Source organism: Amblyomma americanum, chromosome 5, assembly GCF_052857255.1.
Source record: "Amblyomma americanum isolate KBUSLIRL-KWMA chromosome 5, ASM5285725v1, whole genome shotgun sequence".
Classification (NCBI taxonomy): Eukaryota; Metazoa; Arthropoda; class Arachnida; order Ixodida; family Ixodidae; genus Amblyomma; species Amblyomma americanum.
The window spans coordinates 205,050,032-205,068,224 of NC_135501.1; the positions used below are offsets into that span (position 1 = coordinate 205,050,032).

Consider the following 18,193-nt stretch of genomic DNA (forward strand, 5'->3'; position numbering starts at 1 on the left):
CTCTGGAAAACAATGCAGCTAAACAGGCTCGTTTATTGCCAGATAGACCTGCCGTCGTAGGGCAGTGACGCGTCGCTTAACCACTGCACCACTGCGCCGAGAGTGGAATGAGGGCTCCCACGGATCTATGGATGCGAAGTAGAGAATTGCCAAATATGCATCTATGGGAATTAACCCACAACGCTATCAAGTCATACCCTTAAGGCGGAGCTTAAGAGCTCCATCCAATTTTTGTTCCGTAGAGTTTTTTGAACACGTCGGCCAAGCAGATGAATCTCTTTTGGTGGATTCCGCACGTGGATGTGGGCGGCTTTGAAACGGCACAAATAAACCAACAAGCCCAATACGACGGAAGTGGCTTAAAATGATTGCGCAGGAGGACTTTCAAGGTCGCAATTAGCCAGCATCTAAATGACGACGAGAACTAAACTAAGAAGTAAAGAGACGACAGCGCACTCTCACAGTGGCAAATGAAACTATAGTGGTCAAATGTTTAAGGGAATCCCCCAAGGTGGAGTAAATTTGTAATAAGGGAGTAATGACTCATTGGCATCCACAAAAGCACAGCCACACGGCTACAGAGGAAAGCTATACAGCTTTCTCAGAAACTGCGCAGTTAAATAAAAATTCGTCCTGGTCCGGGGTTCGAACCCGGGACCACCGCTTCACCGGAGCAGTAGCTATACCAATTGAGCTAACCGGGACGGCAAGCTTTGTAGCCGTATGGCTGCGCTTGGGTGGATGCCAATGAGTAATTACTCCCTTATTACAAATTTACTCCACCTTTGGGGATTCCCCTGAACATTTGACCAACGCTGTTCCCACTTCGAGTTATTGATAATTTCGCTCTCGCCCTACCATAAGCTTGCCGTCCCGGTTAGCTCAGTTGGCAGAGCGACTGCTCCTATGGAGCGGTGGTCCCGGGTTCGAACCCCAGACCAGGACGAATTTTTCTTTAACTGCGAAGTTTCTAGAAAAGTTGTGTAACTTTCCTTTGTAGCCGTATGGCTATGCTTGGGTGGATGCCAATGAGTAATTACTCCCTTATTACGAAACTTTATTGGAGGAACGACGGTTTTATTTACACTAGCACTTTTGCAACCAAAAAACAGAACAAAACAGTGTTCACCTCCAAACCGATGACATGTCCTCTACCGTGCTTAAAAAAGAAGGAACACGCGCATGAATGTTGCAATGAGCAGCACTGATTTAACGTCCTGCCCCGATAATAGCTTCAACTTGAGCCCAGAACCCGGTAACCTAAAGAAATAGCCTTGTCTTTACGAACCGTATTTTTTCTCCCCTCTATACTGCGGAGTATTCCTCAGCCTGTATTATTTCGCTGACCATTCCAAAAGGTTCGTGTTTAGGTGGGAGTCCGAAATTTCGAGAGTACGTCGAAATATAGTTGTTCAACAGGGTGTCTGTACTTGTTCAACAATTAGATTTACGGTGCCTGCAGTTAAATGGAACATTTCGAACGATTTACGCTAGCTTTAAAATGTTCATTTAAACCTTGCGAACTATTCATCGCAGTGTACAGCGCAACACGAATATCTTCCAGGGTAGATTATTGAGGGGAAGCTCTTACATCGAAGGGCTCTAATTGCGCTCAGGGGAGAGAACATACAAGCGCTTGGCAATGAGAGTTCAAAAGACGGGGCACAGCCTTTGCCAAGGCCCACAAGCAACAGTAAAGTTGCCGTGTTGCAGGCTGTGAGGTAAGCAGTTCATCGTTAGTTTCAAATTAATTTTTGATTAGTCGCAGTGTGCGTCAAAAGTTTCCAGGCCATGTACTTTGGCTTGCAGTAATGCTCTTACGGCACCACCGAAGGAGCGGGGGCAAAAGTTTTTATTACCTTTAAAAGAGTTTGTAATCCTGGTACACAATATTAGCACCGGGGCTTTGTCCAGAAACAACAATGGCGGACTGAAAACTTTCAGACAAGTGGAAATCTAGAGGTAAGGCCTCCAGGCATCGCACTGTTTCGTGCGGAAACCGGCGATATCGGTGGTGTTTTCATAGTCGATATAAAGTGAGACTGGGTTGTCGCTGGTGTATTTGGGCCATGGCTTGTTGCCGGGAAGCCGTGGAACCCTGCGTGAGCGAGAAATGCCAAGAGAAGATTTTATTACGCTTCTTTAACCTCACTTGTATGAAGACAATTATCTGAAAAGCAACGAAAAAAAATCGGAGGACATTTAAGTCTGCTTATGTGCAGGTATGCGAAAACATGAAACTTTCTAGAACGCGGATGTTTTTTCCACGGCGCCTGTAGGTATTGCATTTTTTATTTTTATTCTTAATTTTGTCTAATTTGCATTTTTTATTTATTTTTATTTTTGTTCCTTTTCCATTTCGATTTTTTTTAGCTTTTTTTCTTTCTTATCTTTAATTGTCTGTTAGTTTTATTTTATTCTTATTGTCCCTCTCTACCTTTTATTTTGTTTCTTTTTTCTTTTTTGCTAATTACTAATTAATGATAGAGTTAATTACTAATCATTCATTACGTTGTAATTGCTAAGAGCCCACGGGTTACAGCAGTGATGCCATTGATGACGTCATAGTGTGACAGATTTCGCGTACGGACGGACGGACAACGATGAGCCATTAAAGGCTTTCGCCTTAAAAACCTAAGGCATTGAGAAGCACCGGCCTATTGTGGTCACATGGGTTTTCTTTGTGCAACGTCAGGCACCAGCTGGGCGAACACCTTTTAGCCTTTAAAAGTTTTCTAAAGTCCTTACTTCTTCTTGCGCCCCCCCCCCCCCCAGAAAAAAAATTGCAGGGGAATGAATACAGAAGAAAGGGTGGAGACCCATATTGTCGAGAAAACGGTAAATCCGCAAACATGCATTCGGAGCACCTTGCCTAGTAAAAAGGATTCTAAGCACGCATCAAAATGAGTGCTTCTTTTGTGTCATGTGGTACATATAGATCTTAGTACTGAATCGAAAATCGAGCTAATTAACATCGGTTTACTCATTTCATGAAGCATGGCTTAGTGACTTGCATTTGTAAAGTTCAATGTGTATGCTGTGCACTACTGTCGTGGAGAGTGGTGCTTTTGAAAGAAAACTGGCAATACTCGGAGACCGCGAAAAATTTGGTGGGGCCATTTCCCTCTTTGCTTCCCCCCCCCCCCCCCCCTGACTTTAGCATAATATAGAAAGTATTTGTCACGCTGCCACCTTAGGTGTATTTCTTTTGTTGGCTATTTTCCTTTTTTTTTCGTAGTGTTTGGTTGCTTTCGTAAATAACACTATTAAATCCTGCTTGACGTACTATGTGATTAAACCGCACATGTTATGTTGCTTGTAGGTTAAGTTGCTTGAGGCGTCTGGGGCGCGCATGCGGTAGGAAACAGGAAACGTTCCCTCTTGTTAGTTTACAGCTTGCCGGCTTGGACATCCGAGCAGTAGTGTTAACGTACCTATAACAATGTGTTACGTTGAAAGCGGTGATTTTCGCTGAAATGAGATCTCTAGCACACGTAATCGAGTCTTTCACGGTGCTTATACAGAGTATTCTCAAATGTCGTATTAGTAAGGAAGAACTCCAGCGTTTCCGCAGCTGCTTACCCTGTAGTAGCGAATGTCGACAAGCCCGTCAGTACCGCCTCTGAAACGGCAGCGTCTTCGGCGTTGAAGCGTTCCTGGTCAACAAGAGGGATTCCGAAGACGTAGTTTATGTCCAACGCGTGCGGAGCGCCCATCCAAGAAGGTAGCGGACTTTTCGTAGACAGATGGCCGAAAACGTAGGAATACACGGACTGGCCCCGATTCGAATGACCCTCGGCGGTGAGATGCATGGGGCATACGAAGACCGAGTCCGACAGGTAGTCGACGTAGCTGCGCCTCAGCGACGTCTTGTCCTTAGCCTCGGCCGTGTATTCCTCCAGCATCTCCGAGAAGTCCATCTGGAGCCAGGAGAAGATGCCCTCGTGCAAGGAATGCTTGAAGTGGTCGTCTTCCAGGTCGTCCAAGTCGTCTGGAAGCAGTTCTTCTCTCATGGGATAAATGAGGGCCAAAACTCCTTCATCCTCAGTGACACCCACGACGAGGTCGATAGTGTTGAAGAACCCTTTCCTGACCGCGCCCGATGGAACCTTGGGCAGGAACTCGTTGTGGAAGGTGGGAAGGAAGTGAAACACCTTGGGTGCCAACGCCTCGGTCGTAGCAACCACAAGTTCTTCGGCCCGCTTGGTCCGAAGGCACTCGATGACTTCCTCTGGGTTCGAGACTAGGCTTCGTTCCCCGCCGGCACAGCCCACGACCGTGGCGACGGCGTCGCCCTTGCTTATGCTCTTATGCGTGGCTTCTAAGAAGTCTGGAGTGAGCAAGTTGCCGCTCATCATGTACGCCCTCCTGAAGAGACCGCGACTCATGGGGGAGAGGACGTGCGCGTGAGCGCTCATTGCGCCCGCACTCTCCCCAAGGATGGTGACTCTGGACGGGTCGCCGCCAAACTCGCGGATGTTCTCCTGGATCCACTTGAGCGCCATGTGCTGGTCCATCAAGCCCATGTTGCCGGGCGCCTCCGGAGACTCGGCGTTCAGGAACCCGAGGATACCGAGCCTGTAGTTTACGGTTACCACTACGAGGCCTGTATTCGCGGCCATGGCAGCGCCCGTGTAGTTGTCGTAGCTGGCGCAACCCTGCGTGAAGCCGCCTCCGTGGATCCACATGACCACGGGAGCGTAGTCCCCGGCGCGAGGCACGGGACTCCAGACGTTTAGGTGCAGGCAGTCTTCCGTGTACTCGACGTCGCCAGCCATAAAGGAGCTGACGACGACCTGCAGTGACACCGTAGGCAGTGCCCAATTATCCTTGTTCAGGCATAATTGCAATACTGGTGCAGTAATGCGGCACTTCTGCGGCAGTGTGTATTTATTTTAAAACCTACAATACTCATTGGCATCCACTGACGCGCAGCCATATGGCTACAAAGGAAAGCTATACAGCTTTCTCAGAAACAGCGTAGTCCGCGGTCCCGGACCAGGACGAGTTTCTCTTTAACTGCGAAGTTTCTGAGAAAGCTGTACAGCTTTACTTTGTTGCCGTTCGGCTGCGCTTGGGTGGATGCCAAGGAGTAATAACTCCCTTATTATAAATTTACTCCACTTTGGGGGATTCCCCTAAACATTCGACCAACTTAGAATACCTGGCTATTTGAATCTTGCGCACCTCACACAAAACTACTTTCAAGTATTTACTTCTGAGTGCTGCCGCATACTGTAGAACTCGTTTACGTGTGCTTACGTATATGGCTTATGCAGGGTGTTTCTTCTAAGGCTTTACGAAATTTTTAAAAACAGACTTTTTGAGTTAGAATTGCGCTTTTTTCGGCATAGGATTGTCAGTGGTGTGGTACATCAGAATACAACTGAGACTTGCTAACTGGGGGGCTGCTTAACTAGTATTGAATAGTTAACTTTTCAACTATTACAGTTAGGCTTCTTAATTATCAAGAGGCTTGTAGCCTACCGTAAGTAATATTTATATCAGCTTTTAGAATTTCTAAAGCGCGGTTACCACCAGCGCTGTGGCCCAACAAATTTTGGCTACGTCACGCCAGAATTCATGCGCTTTCGAGAAGCTTGCAGGCAAAAACCTTTTCAGTGCACATAACTCGTCGAAATAGCCGAGCAGCTCATATATATATACCTGGGCAGGTTGCCCGAAACCCGGTGGATAAAGGGGCAGCCTGCCACAAAGCAGGCTTCAGACAAACACGCAACGCCTAATGCGGGGAATGGCTACTATAAGTGCTAGCGCACTAAAAAAAAGAAATGCAAACATTAAGCCCTCACGTGGAAATATGACTTAGTAGGGAATGGCTACACTGAGCTTACACTAGAACACAACAAGGTCAACCAGCGCCCTTGTTGTGCCTCGTAGCCTATGCTTTTGGGCCTTTGTAGCCTATCCTCTGGATGCTAGTTGGCTTAATCGTCGTCTTCCTTGTTATCAAGCCTCGCTTTTTAAGGCACAGCCCAGTTCCTTGTGATGGCAATGGCGAACTCATAATTGTCTCACTGAAATATCTGTCTTAAAACTGTCTTTATAAACCACTCTCTCTATCTCTCTCTCTCTCTGTCTTAAAATTGGAGGTGCAACGTGCGACTTAATATGCATCACAACCTTTACCACTACTGCGTCGGTACTAGTTTTGCTTTGTTTTTCAAGGCCGAGCAAAGAGGAGGTGCTGCAAGAGTTCAGACTTTGACGGCATTGTCTACAGGCATTTCATACTGATAATAGCTCGTGCCGGTGCGAAATATGCTGTCGTGCCTTGTAATGTATTGTGTTGCTGCTTGCAATTAGCTAAATGACTCGGAGAACTAACCAGCTGACACAAGATGGCTGTTTAATTTAGACAGAGCGCTTTCTCCTATCTTTCTAATATTGCACGCGCTGTATACGTGGTGGGTCAATTTGGGTCTCGATGCACACTGTTTCTGTTGCCTAAGCGCATTATGAACGCGATTGCTTTCTCCTTCTTGTTTGCGTATTTTTATCGGAACGGCCGACACTGTTTAAGTGGTGCAAGGTATTCAGAGATAGAGGCTAGTCAGACATGCACTAAGCGCCTTTTCCATCGTCGACCATGAAAGAACTGCGTAAGTTCCAGTGCCTGTTATTCTTGGTTTGTGGGCATCAGTTGTCAAAAACAAACAAACAAACAAACAAACAAAAAAAAAATCAAACAAAGCAAACAAGCAAGCAAGCAAACAAACAAAGCAAACAAGCAAACAAATGAACAAACAAATCAAGCAAGCAAACACGCCAGAAAACAAACAAGCAAATAATCCAACAAACAAGGAAATAAAGCAAGCAAGCAAGCAAACAAACCAACAAACAAACAATCAAGCAAGCAAGCAAACAAACAAACAAACAAACAAACAAACAAACAAACAAACAAACAAACAAACAAACAAACAAACAAACAAACAAACAAACAAACAAACAAACAAACCTGTGGGCAGGCGGTCCTCCTGCTCGTGGCGTCCAGGGTGCCTTCCCAGGGCCGCGCCGCCTGTGGCGGGAGGAAGCGCAGCCTGCCCACGGGTGGCTTCGCGTACGGTATGCCGCGGTACTCCTCCACGGTGCGGCCCAGCAGCTCGAGCCGGTTGCCCCCGACGCGGCCCAGTCTGGTTGCCTTCTCCACGTCGTACGCACCCGCGCACGTAACCGCGACCACGAACAGCAGCAAAGCGGCCGCCAGTAATGCGCCCATGGCGAACGCCGATTTACCAGGGAGCCCTGCCGAGAAGGAGCCCTTTGAGAACGAAGGTGGCACACAAAGAGGCAACACTCCTTTTGTCTCTTGACGCGGAAACGCGCTGACCAACTGCTGATCGGTTTCATTCGTAGCGCCTTGATATAAAGTATAGCAAGAAGGAAAGATGGCGCGAAATATATATAGCGACACTAATGCTTATTGCACCGTCACCACGTCTTGAACGGATAACAGAAGTGGCAAACAGTATCAGATCAATGAAACTTTACGTCCACGTTTTTTTTGCGCTGTTTCCACCCCAATTCACAACAAAAGCTGCTGCAGCAGGTTCGATTCGGATAAAACTTTACACTGTCCTGCTCCTGCAGTGAACTTCTCGAACAGTACTGAATTTCGTTCTCTTCATCAGTTCTGTTCCCTGTTTTGTGGCATTAACGTCCCACTGCCTTGCAGCTCCACCATTGTACAGCGCAAAGAATCACGTGATACACAGACTGGCAGATCTTTGCGCTGGCTTCTGCGTTCTTTCCGCAAAGAGGAAAAAAATACACCTTGGAAAAAAAGCAAGTTTTTTCTTCCTTGCGAAAGCCTATCGGGCGACAGGCTTCTTGGCACCTCAACTACTGAGCCAACAAATTCTTGAAAAAAAAAAGAGTGCGATCAAAATTGGTGTACTTACCGTTTCCCCTAAGTCAGCATATCGATGTTTGCAGACTTGTGTTTGAAATACATTAAGTTTGCTGAGAAACGGATTAAAACAAAATGATCTCTGGTAGCAAAAAAGCAAAGGCATGTTGTGATCGAACTTTTTATACCCCCTCCCCCCCCCCCCCCCCCCTTCCCTCTTGGATCCAGAGCTCGCCCGCTGAGTAAATGCAGACGGTTTAGGAAGTTTGCCTTTGAGCTCGTGACTCGCCGCTACAACATGTGCCGCGCCGCGCCACACAGCGCAGACGTCTGCGTCATCTGCTTATGCAGCACTTGATACGAACAGACGCTGATGTATGTACTCGTCTAACAACGCCGTGTAGCCGCTGTCTCCAGGCGCCTGTAGCGTAGCTGCAGGCCAGCAGAACGCTGCTTTATCAGTTCGGCGCACTCATATGACGTCATGCCGCTTATTTATTTTACTTATTCCCTAGCCTGGACGCCCCCAGCAGGGGATAGGATTTTCTACTTTCAGAGACTTCAGGTTCCACATAAATACCTTTTTTTTTTATTGACGAAAGAGCTGCAGCAGCTTCTATCTGTCGATTTGCTGATGGTTCAATAAACAGGTTTGGGCACACAGAGCGGGTAAGGCAGGAATCCTCTTGTACAGCAATAACTGAACGACAAATTTTGCGAAATGAGATAAAATATCTCCTTAAAGCCTTGCAGTCATTTCGTTTTAGCCATGATTTTTATCTTCACCGCGATTTCACTCATCAAGTTCGCTCACTGTCTTGATCGTGAGTTCGGTTCAGTTATACAGCGCCAACTGTTAATGGCTCGTTGCCTGCGTTTAGCACTGTAGTAGTTACCATGGAAGTGGGGGTAGGGGGGGGGGGGTAGGCGGACGAATATGATCAACCGAGGGACGGCTGCCACGTGAACCGTCCTTGAGTGGTTACCTCTGGAGGAGGAGGAGGAGGAGGAGGGCATGGCGAGAAAGTAGGAATGTGTAACGTGAGGCTGCGTTTTTATAGTCAAAACGCTAACGCGGCGGCCGCGTTTTATGGATGCAAAACGCAAAAGGCACCCGTGTGCTGCGCGATGTCAGATCCTCAGATGTAAGATCACCAGGTGGTCGAAATTATTCCTGAGCCCTCCACTATGGCACCTCTAATTCTTCCTTTCTTCTTTCACTTCCTGCTTTATCCCGTCCCTTACGGCGCGGTTCAGGTGTCCGCCGATATGTGAGACAGATACTGCCCCATTTCCTTTCCCCCCAAAACCAATTATTATTATTATTATTATTATTATTATTATTATTATTATTATTAGTAGTAGTAGTAGTAGTAGTAGTAGTAGTAGTAGTAGTAGTAGTAGTAGTAGTAGTAGTATCGTGAGGGTGGCTGACTTGAGAGGGGGCGAGTGTGTCAAGAGGAGAGGAATGGGCGTCCTAAGGGTGGCTGCCACAGGGTTCACCCGACGCGCTCCTGTACCGGCGTACTGGTGAGATGGCTAGTCGCTCTCAAATTCTGTACCTCACGATATCACGAAATGAAAATGCCTCAACAGCTGTCACTGAATCTCGCGTTGAACACAGTAATAATCGTCCTGTTTTTTTTTCTCTGTTTAAAGCAGCACAATGTACGAATTAAAATTGGTGACTAGAGATTGGTTACCTCGTTCTTATGACAAAGCTGCCAGTTGCACTGGAAACAGGTTTTATGAGACAAAGCCAGAAAATTAAGTACAGGTTTTCCCAAGTTCGCTGCAACCAAGCGCATGCTTATATTTTAACTGCATATCTCTGAGGTTGGGCCACACTGCTATTCACACACCACCGGTCATCAGAGTCCTCAGCACTGACGTCTTGAGTTATAATTGATTGATGGGAAAAGTAGTTTAATTTTTAAACCAGTTTTTCTCAGCAATAATTGTTCTTTTGATGCCGAGTCAGCATCAACATGGCACGAAAAGCAAAAAAAAGCTAAGAAAATGAATTGAGTTGTTTACAGTGTTTGTTTCATATTGTCAGCCATTCCTAGAAGGTCTTGCTCATGCACTGAGCTGTGGCACATGAAAAGTTTTGCTCCTTGTGAAGTGATGTACAACACAATATGATTGTGCACTGTTTAGCATTTCGCCCACAAGACAGCCTATATGGCTATCGCTGCGTCTCATATGTGAGCTGGAACACAAAGCGAAGGCTATTTTTGTGTAGCAGTTATCACCCCACCGGGGCAGAAGTGGCCGAAGTCCTTATCTGTGGTGTTTTCCAGGTGACGGCTGATTAGCATGCCATGAAAGCAACGTTATCTATGGCGACGTCTCTGGTGCGTCGTGGATAACATGTGAAGCTAGTGTAGAAGCTTGGGCAAGTTGGTGTGACATTGTTTTCTAGCAGCGCAAGGGACAAAAGACGCGACAAGTGCACTTGTCAAGCGCCGTGTCTGTGCACTTGTCTCGCCGTTGCGCTGCTGAAAAACAAGATGTGAAGAGATCCGTAAATAACGCACGCTCAGTGTGTTTGGAGTCACCCGGGGTCGTGGCTATTGCCAGTATTTCACAAATATCTTTGTGCAAGTATAACTGTTACGTAGGACAAGAGGCCACAGCTCTGAGAAAAAAAACATGTATAAAATGAATGAAGAGCGCTTGATAAGTAGCTCTGGTCAGCAGAGCATTATGCCGCGGTAGTTGGTACTGCATACCGCAAGCAGTCACCATTCACCAACGAGCGCAAGGAGTGAATCCTTCATCTAGCGCCAAACGTCCACGAAGTCAGCCGCCACCCCAAGAAAGTCGCACAACGCGCAGGCTTGGAGTAGCCATCTCGGCTTCTAGGAAACATTCCGCGCTCTATTCTAAAGTTAATAGCCCTCCGGCCACTCCTGTGTGAGGGCAGACGCACCCCGATCCTTACGTCCGCTGTGATACTGGGGTAATCAATTCCGTGCCGGTACATCGGGCAGGCGAGTAGGTGCATCAACATCAGACTTAAAGAACACGAAAAAAAAATGTCCGCAACATAGCCATTTCCGGACATTGGCCACGCATTGCAACAAATGTAAAGTTAAGAATAATACCCCGGAAAAGTACTGCACTCCCGATTTTAATTCTTGCGTCATCATACATCGAGGACGAGATAGGCTCACACAGTGGAAATCACTGAAACACTCGAAATTTGCTATGCCACTGACCAGTGCGTCAGAACACCCTGGCTATGGCTACCTAAAAAGGAGTTGTAATCCCTAGGTGGCATAGGAAAGGCTTAATCTCTTTTCCACATGTTCATTCCATGTTGTTTCGCTGCGTTTCTGCTTCTCTAAAGGCCTTGTTTTTATCATTTTTAATTGTTATTCCCTTTTGTGCCTCTGCGGTTTTAGCGCTTTCACCTGCCCTTTTGGCCACGTGTTTTATTTTTAATTTTTACCTTTTTTTTACCAGTTGCAAAATTTTCTACCCGCAGCGGCCTTTTAACAGCTTCGGTTGTTATCAGTTTTATCTTCAGTTCTGCGCCCTCCTTCGGGTCACTTTTATTTTGTGACGTGAGTGCACTGATTCCCGGCGATCGCGCAGTATTATGCATTTTTTTGTGCACCCCCTTCTACTGTCTATTTCTTCTGAAACAAATTTCAGTTGTTAGTGCTGGTGTACGTTTTTTCCTTCATGCGTCCTCGTTCTGCGCACTGTTCTCCGGTCTGGTTACAAGGTTTGGAAAAATATAAGTACCTGATCACAACGCAGAAAATGGTTAATACATCTGTGGTGAGGAAATAGAGGCAAAAGTACCCCAGTAATTTGTAGAGTGCTATTCAATGCCGGTTATCTTACAAGATGAGAGTAGTGCCAATAATTGCTGGGCGGAGTTTTGCAGAGCGCGTTCGGACGACTAAAAAGACGCGTTAAAAAGGTTTCATCTCACTTAGAACGACCGCATTGCTCACGAGTTTGATCTTCTTCTGTTTCATGAACATTGCCCTACAAGTCTTTCCAACAAATGTAAACTCCCTTCTTTCACGTTCACTGAGAATAAAGGTGCACAGTGCATGTTCATTATGTTGAACAAAGAGCATTCTGTTACATTCAATGAACAGGTACAATGCCTGTTGAAATTTTACTCATTGTGGTTTTGGCGAAAAAATATGGAAAACAGCTGGTATTGCTAGTTTGTGTGAACAAGGGCTGCAACCAGTAGAAGTACCGGCTATCACAATAAAATTATTGAGACACCACAGAAAGTTACCGACGAATTTTTGAAATGGGGTCTTGTGCCAGACGTCTTGCGTGGAATGAAGAAGAAGTTATGTAGCCTGCAGTAAAAGGCAGCACGCAGTTTTCACTTAGGCTAAGCGGACTTGCTCTATCACCGTAACTCTGATGAGCTGAAGCTTCGAGTCCTGCATTAGCGCACGATGTACAGAGGCTTCTATGTAAGCTTTCGCTAACGGATTCCATGCCTGCAATGTGGCTCACACGGGAGGCTGCTTGAGGGGCATTGTCTATCTTGATTGCTTGATAACCAATGTGACGGCCCGTTGAAACATTGCAGGATTACACTTAAGCCATGAACAAATCGGGACCACTATAATCACGAAAAAATGACGCCTATTACATCTGCGTCAGGTGGGGGGGGGCTGAATGTATCCATGCTGGTGACTTTTTTCCCGTTGTCGCTGAAACACTACTTTACTGCCGGCTTTGTCGAGCACTAAACGACGGGCAGATTAAGCGTGTTCCAAGATAATGGAGTAGGGCTTTGTCCTGCCGTGGATGTAATCTGGGCGAAGGGGACGATTCAGATGGCGCCGACGACGTTAACGAAGAAAATGACTCTTCGGTCTTGTTTACTTTTTTAAAGTATAAAATGTGCCAACGAAGTTTTGTTTCATTTTGCTAAAGAGGATTTTATATTTCACCCACAATTTCTTTCATCACTATACTAAAGTCTGCCGCTGTAACCTTTCTTAAAGATCAGGATTCTATAATTAGCTCCAGTGAAAGCGAAGAGTAATACATACAGCTTGTTCAACAAGGTAGAACGTTGGGCCAGTTGGTACTTCATTTTTCCCATCGTAAAAACCACCAGCCCACAAAAACACCAGGACACCAAGTGCCCTGGTGTTTTTGTGCGCTGTTTGACGATGAAAAGAACACACTGCTGGCTTGAGGGACACCGTCCGTTAAATGGAAAGCGTTTTACTTCAGACGCTTGGAGAGAATACTTTAAGAGAAAGAAGTCAGTTAGCGGTACAGGCGCGAACTACTGCTCACGAGAAGGAATCATTCCATATGGGGCAGCAAAATTGCTCTTACAAGCAAAGTACCCTGTTTAGAGCTGGTGACAGTTGTCTGGAGAGTTTCGATTGGCGCATTTGGCACCGCAGAAGCTGAGAGCTTACGCTGGCAGCAGAGTTCTGGTTGCGATGCTTATATATGGAAGGCTCGTATATGCCTTGGATCCCTTGCTCGCATGCATTTGCCTCTGGCAGCTGCCAGCAGCTGTCGGATGTAATTCCCTTTGCACTGCCGTGCACCAGTCGTAAACAGGAGACAATTAGATTGTGCCAGACACACGGGATGTGTCGGAAACGGGGACAGATGCCGCACTGTACCTCTACCATCCGTTGCAAAACTTGCCAGACCAAGGAAGCCGAAGCACCCGTGGCCGTGGAGCGGCAGTTCGCTAGTTTTCCTTGTAAACACGTCGAAGGCAATGTATTTTCCAACTGGCACAAATTAACTGACTCTGCTTCCCCAACGCACTCCGGCGGCTGAACTGCGGCTTGGATAGCGCCGATTAAAAAAAAAAAATTCTGCTACAGGTGGTACAGACACTGACTGCAAACCAATCGTTCATGGTCGACCAGGCTTCAGTCAAAGATCGGCGAAATCACAGTGTGCGGCTTAAGCGCTAGGCATACAAGTAACACCGTCCCGACAAAACAAATTACAGGGCGCTTGCAAAACTTATCAGCTCTAATAAAGAAACTTTGCGATGGATGTAAGAAAAGATTAAATTCGAGCATGCGTATTCATGAAGAAACAGGAATAGAAATGAACCAAGAAAAAGGAATAGCAAACATTGACCTGATCCCTCATGGTGCTATCAGATGACCCAGTAGCGACGCATCTGACTCCTTCAAGGAAATGCGTACGTGTGTGAAAATGAACGCATGAATGGAAGGGAATGCATACCCTCGGTGCCTAAGCTGTGGCGGAATACGCTTCAGCAACAGCAAGCTCTGGACCGTGCTCGAGCAGCGCACTATCCTGTGAACAAAACGACTGTTGGTCGCAGCTGCTTGGCTCAACAGATAACGCTGCCAGCGGAAGTAGAACCAAAAACACTCATAATCGATCTGGGGAATGAGGACGTCACCTGAACTTCATCAGCAGCTGTCAGATTTCGCCCTCTGCTGAGAATTGGTGGAGCGCTCTGCACATGTGTGACACTTGTAGAGTACAGATTGAGCGAAGCCGAACTACATACTTTTTTTGTGTATCAGCACTTCTTATAGACGTCTAACACTGATAAATGACCTTTAAAATAAAGGCACAATTGCTATAAAAATGCTTTTGAGGAAAGGAATGGGTTTAGTAACTTCTAGGTGGACAAGTCAACTGCGCCTTCAGGAAAGGGATGGGATGGGAGTGAAGTAAGAAAGAAAGAAAGAAAGAGGTGGAGGGCTGCGGTACAATTTGTAGCATCTGGCCATATCTTTCAAGGGCTACAGAGAGAAAGTTTCTGGGTGCCTCTTTTTTGCCTTCATAGAGTCTTAAGGGCCTAGTAACTACCAAAAATATGCTCAGAAAAACCAGAGTGCACTTTAGTAATTAATTAAAAGCATTTTTTTTTGCCAGCAGTTTCGGTCTCGACTGACGCCAGTGCTGAAGTGCATTATGACGTCACGTGGTCGACCGCCCAACCTGGACTACCACAATTCTGATGACGTCGGCTTCACCGGCATAATAATAATTGGTTTTTTGGGGAAAGGAAATGGCGCAGTATCTGTCTCATATATCGTTGGACACCTGAACCGCGCCGTAAGGGAAGGGATAAAGGAGGGAGTGAAAGAAGAAAGGAAGAATAGGTGCCGTAGTGGAGGGCTCCGGAATAATTTAGACCACCTGGGGATCTTTAACGTGCACTGACATCGCACAGCACACGGGCGCCTTAGCGTTTTTCCTCCATAAAAACGCAGCCGCCGCGGTCGGATTCGAACCCGGGAACTCCGGATCAGTAGTCGAGCGCCCTAACCACTGAGCCACCGCGGCGGGTGCTTCACCGGCAAGAACTGGTTTTTCCTGTGAACAACCACTGGGTTCACTGATGTCAAAATAATGAGGGCAAGTGCACCTTGATGTCACTTGATTCGGGTGCAAATGCCGAGTAGATTCCCGGAGAACATTGAAAACCATAATAAATTATTTTCCACTCAACGCTTGCGAGTGACACTTGCTGCAAGGTATCTCCCTACGCCCATGAAACGAGTCATACCGTTTTTTTTTACTCAGAAATTTCGCCTCTGGGCTGCTTTAACGTGCACTGACATGAAAAAGCACACGGGCGCCTTCCCGCCTCGCCTCTCGCGAAAAATTGCCGCCGCGTGGCCGATAATGCCTGAAATACACCGGCTCAGTTACCGAACGCGCTAAAAACTGAGCCAACTCGACGAGTAATAGCTACGAATGCAATCGCACTACTGGTCCCGAAGAGTGAAAGGAGGATTGTTTTAACGAGAAAGGCATGCAGGTCACGCTGAGCGTTTATTACCCATCCTGCTACTCTGCACAAGCGAAGGGAAAGAGAAGAAAGAGGGGCATGATGGATGACGATGTGGACCGAAGAGAGGTGCGATTATATAAATGCAAGCTTATCAAGAACGCGCCTGATCACAGCCACGTGTCGAAAGCCGCGTTCCGCTCGAAAAGAAGAGTGCCTCTTTGCCTATAGCTTCTCTGGTCTCCTGCCAAGCGCTTTTACTAGGTCGCCTCACAGTGAGTCACTCTCGAAACACCTCGAAGGCGGCGCCAAAGTCAGTATCTCGCGCATTTATATATGTACGACGCTCAATCTACTCACCTTGGCTAAGGCGACAATGGATGAAGCTGTCTAGGCGAGGAGAGTTAAATGGAGACTCGTTGGCAAAAACGACGGCTCCCAGTATAGCTGGGTATCACGGAAGACAGGAAGGCACCCCAAGGATCCCGAGATAGCGAGACGGTTTCGACACTTGCGCGATACACAAGCGCCCCTGTTTATCAGCACGCCAGCGTGGATAAAGCCGATAAAGAGGAGGACTTTCAGCTGCAGACAGGAGGAGCAATCTGAGTCGGCCGTGCTTCCGAGCCCAGCGGGAACGCGGCCTCCCGAAACCCGGTACTCTCTGGAGTGGGTATCGCAGTTCGTGGAGTACGATGTCAAACACCGTTTCCTCTCCAGCCTGGCTACGCTCACTGCAGGGCAAATGCCTCTCCCATGTCTCTCCAATTAACCCTGTCCTTTGCAGGTTGCACCCACCCTATGCCTACAAACTACTTAATCTCATCCACCCACCTAACCTTCTGCCACCTCCCCCCCCCCCCCCCCCCCCTTCTACGCCTGCCTTCTATTGGAATCCACTCCGTTACCCTTAATAACCAGCGGTTATCTTGCCATCGCATTATACGCCCTGCCCAAGCCCATTTGTTCCTCTTGACTTCGCTCCAGTTTGCAGTATTATTCAGGCAAAATAATGCCTGCGATTTTCAAAGATTGAAGCTCATGCTGTGCTGCATGGTCCGTCCCGTATGGTATTTCATCCGCAGCAGCAAATGGTGTGCATAGAAATCCTCTCGTTTATACACAACGTCACCTTTCCGCAAAGCTGCTGACTGTACGGGATTCACACATTGAACGCAGTGAAATTTGTTCCACAATTTCATTCTAATCTGCGTAGGTACCTATAACCCGATGATGGGCACATTTCTTTGATATCACTTTATAACGACTGCCGCCGCTCAAGCTTAGGCTTTCAGATGACAAGGAACAAAACCAGCAGTCCAAAGCAATCCAGTATGCCCACTCTGCACTTACATCGAGTGCTCCTTATAGTGATAACTTCGGCGCCATTTATTTTATTTTATTCAGTTTACAATACTGCCGCTCTCAGCCGAGAGCCTAGCAGAAGGGCATGAACAATGATTTCTTGTACGCGTACAAGTATACGTGTGAGTGACACAAATCACAGAGAAACGACATAATTCATCAAAATACAAGCGACAAGGTAATAGAAACATACGATAGAAAACAACGTCGTATATAATTGCAACAGCGGTGCACGTCATAGTCATAAGAAAGAACAGGAAAGTTTAAAGAAGCAACTGCATTTGAATTCTACTTATTGAGAGTGCTACTTAAAATAGGATCGGGAACAACATTAGAAGATCTTAATAATCTTTTGTAATTAACTCTAACTGTGAAACAAACCCGGATAATGAATTTGTCGTTGTTAATGATGAGCTAAGTTTATTCCATTCTCTGATCACGCGAGGAAAAAATGAGTACCTGAATGTGTCGTTAGAGAAAGAATACTCAGTTAGCGTATGCTCGTGTTGATGCCGTGTTTTTCTAGCTTGCGAATATGAAATGTACTGGGTGGTATCCATTTTATACTGACGATGCAGAATTTGAAAAAAGAACTTAAGTCGAGCTTGTTTTGCTCTCGTTGATAGTGTGTTAAGGCCTGAACAGGATAAGAGACGCGAGGGTGAGTCAGTAAGAGGGTATTTGCGGTGAATGAACCTTACGGCTTTTCTTTGTGCGCCTTTAAGTTTAGCTATGTTAGTTGCTGTGTAAGGAAACCAAGCTGTGTTAGCGTATTCTAAAATAGGTCTCACAAATGTTTTGTACGCCAGAAGTGCAGCTCTCTTTTTCGCGATCACTTCCAACACAGGAACGCGTGGCCCCCCACTTCACGTAACGCTGCCGACCAATGACTGCTCTATCCTCGCATGCACCTAGCTTTACCTGGCGGCATCTCCTCGCGAAACGTGGAGGCCACGCCCTCCTGTGTTCCCTTTAGTATTGAGCGACCCTGTACATGGGCATATCGAAATTTCAGAGACGATCGAATCCGTATCATATACTGAATTTGGTGGAATTCTATAATTCCCGCGTTCTTCAATAACAGCACCTTGTTTTTTCCAACTCTTTACGCGTAGCTACATATTTAAGACAGTGGCGACGGCTGTGAAAGGCGCGAAGGAGGTGCTAATTACACCGTTTCTTCAATTTGGCCTACCGAAATTTGAAGA

At 46.6% G+C, this 18,193-nt stretch overlaps 1 protein-coding gene across 3 annotated transcripts; it reads right to left on the reverse strand.

Annotated features, from left to right (window-relative positions):
* Window positions 1-1,834: 1,834 nt before the first annotated feature.
* LOC144133509 (acetylcholinesterase-like) lies at window positions 1,835-16,133 on the reverse strand. 3 transcript variants are annotated; one of them, XM_077666656.1, is made up of 5 exons: window positions 15,981-16,042; window positions 14,093-14,167; window positions 6,980-7,266; window positions 3,583-4,796; window positions 1,835-2,098 (listed from the first exon to the last, which is right to left on the reverse strand). In XM_077666656.1, the coding sequence occupies exons 3-5, from the start codon at window positions 7,238-7,240 to the stop codon at window positions 1,957-1,959; spliced, it is 1,617 nt and encodes a 538-aa protein (XP_077522782.1). In that variant the 5' UTR covers window positions 7,241-7,266; window positions 14,093-14,167; window positions 15,981-16,042; the 3' UTR covers window positions 1,835-1,956. The 3 variants fall into 3 exon arrangements, with proteins under 3 accessions (XP_077522782.1, XP_077522780.1, XP_077522781.1); XM_077666654.1 differs by lacking the exon at window positions 14,093-14,167 and having other exon boundaries at window positions 15,981-16,133; XM_077666655.1 differs by lacking the exons at window positions 14,093-14,167; window positions 15,981-16,042 and adding an exon at window positions 7,923-8,078.
* Between the last annotated feature and the right edge of the window lie 2,060 nt (window positions 16,134-18,193).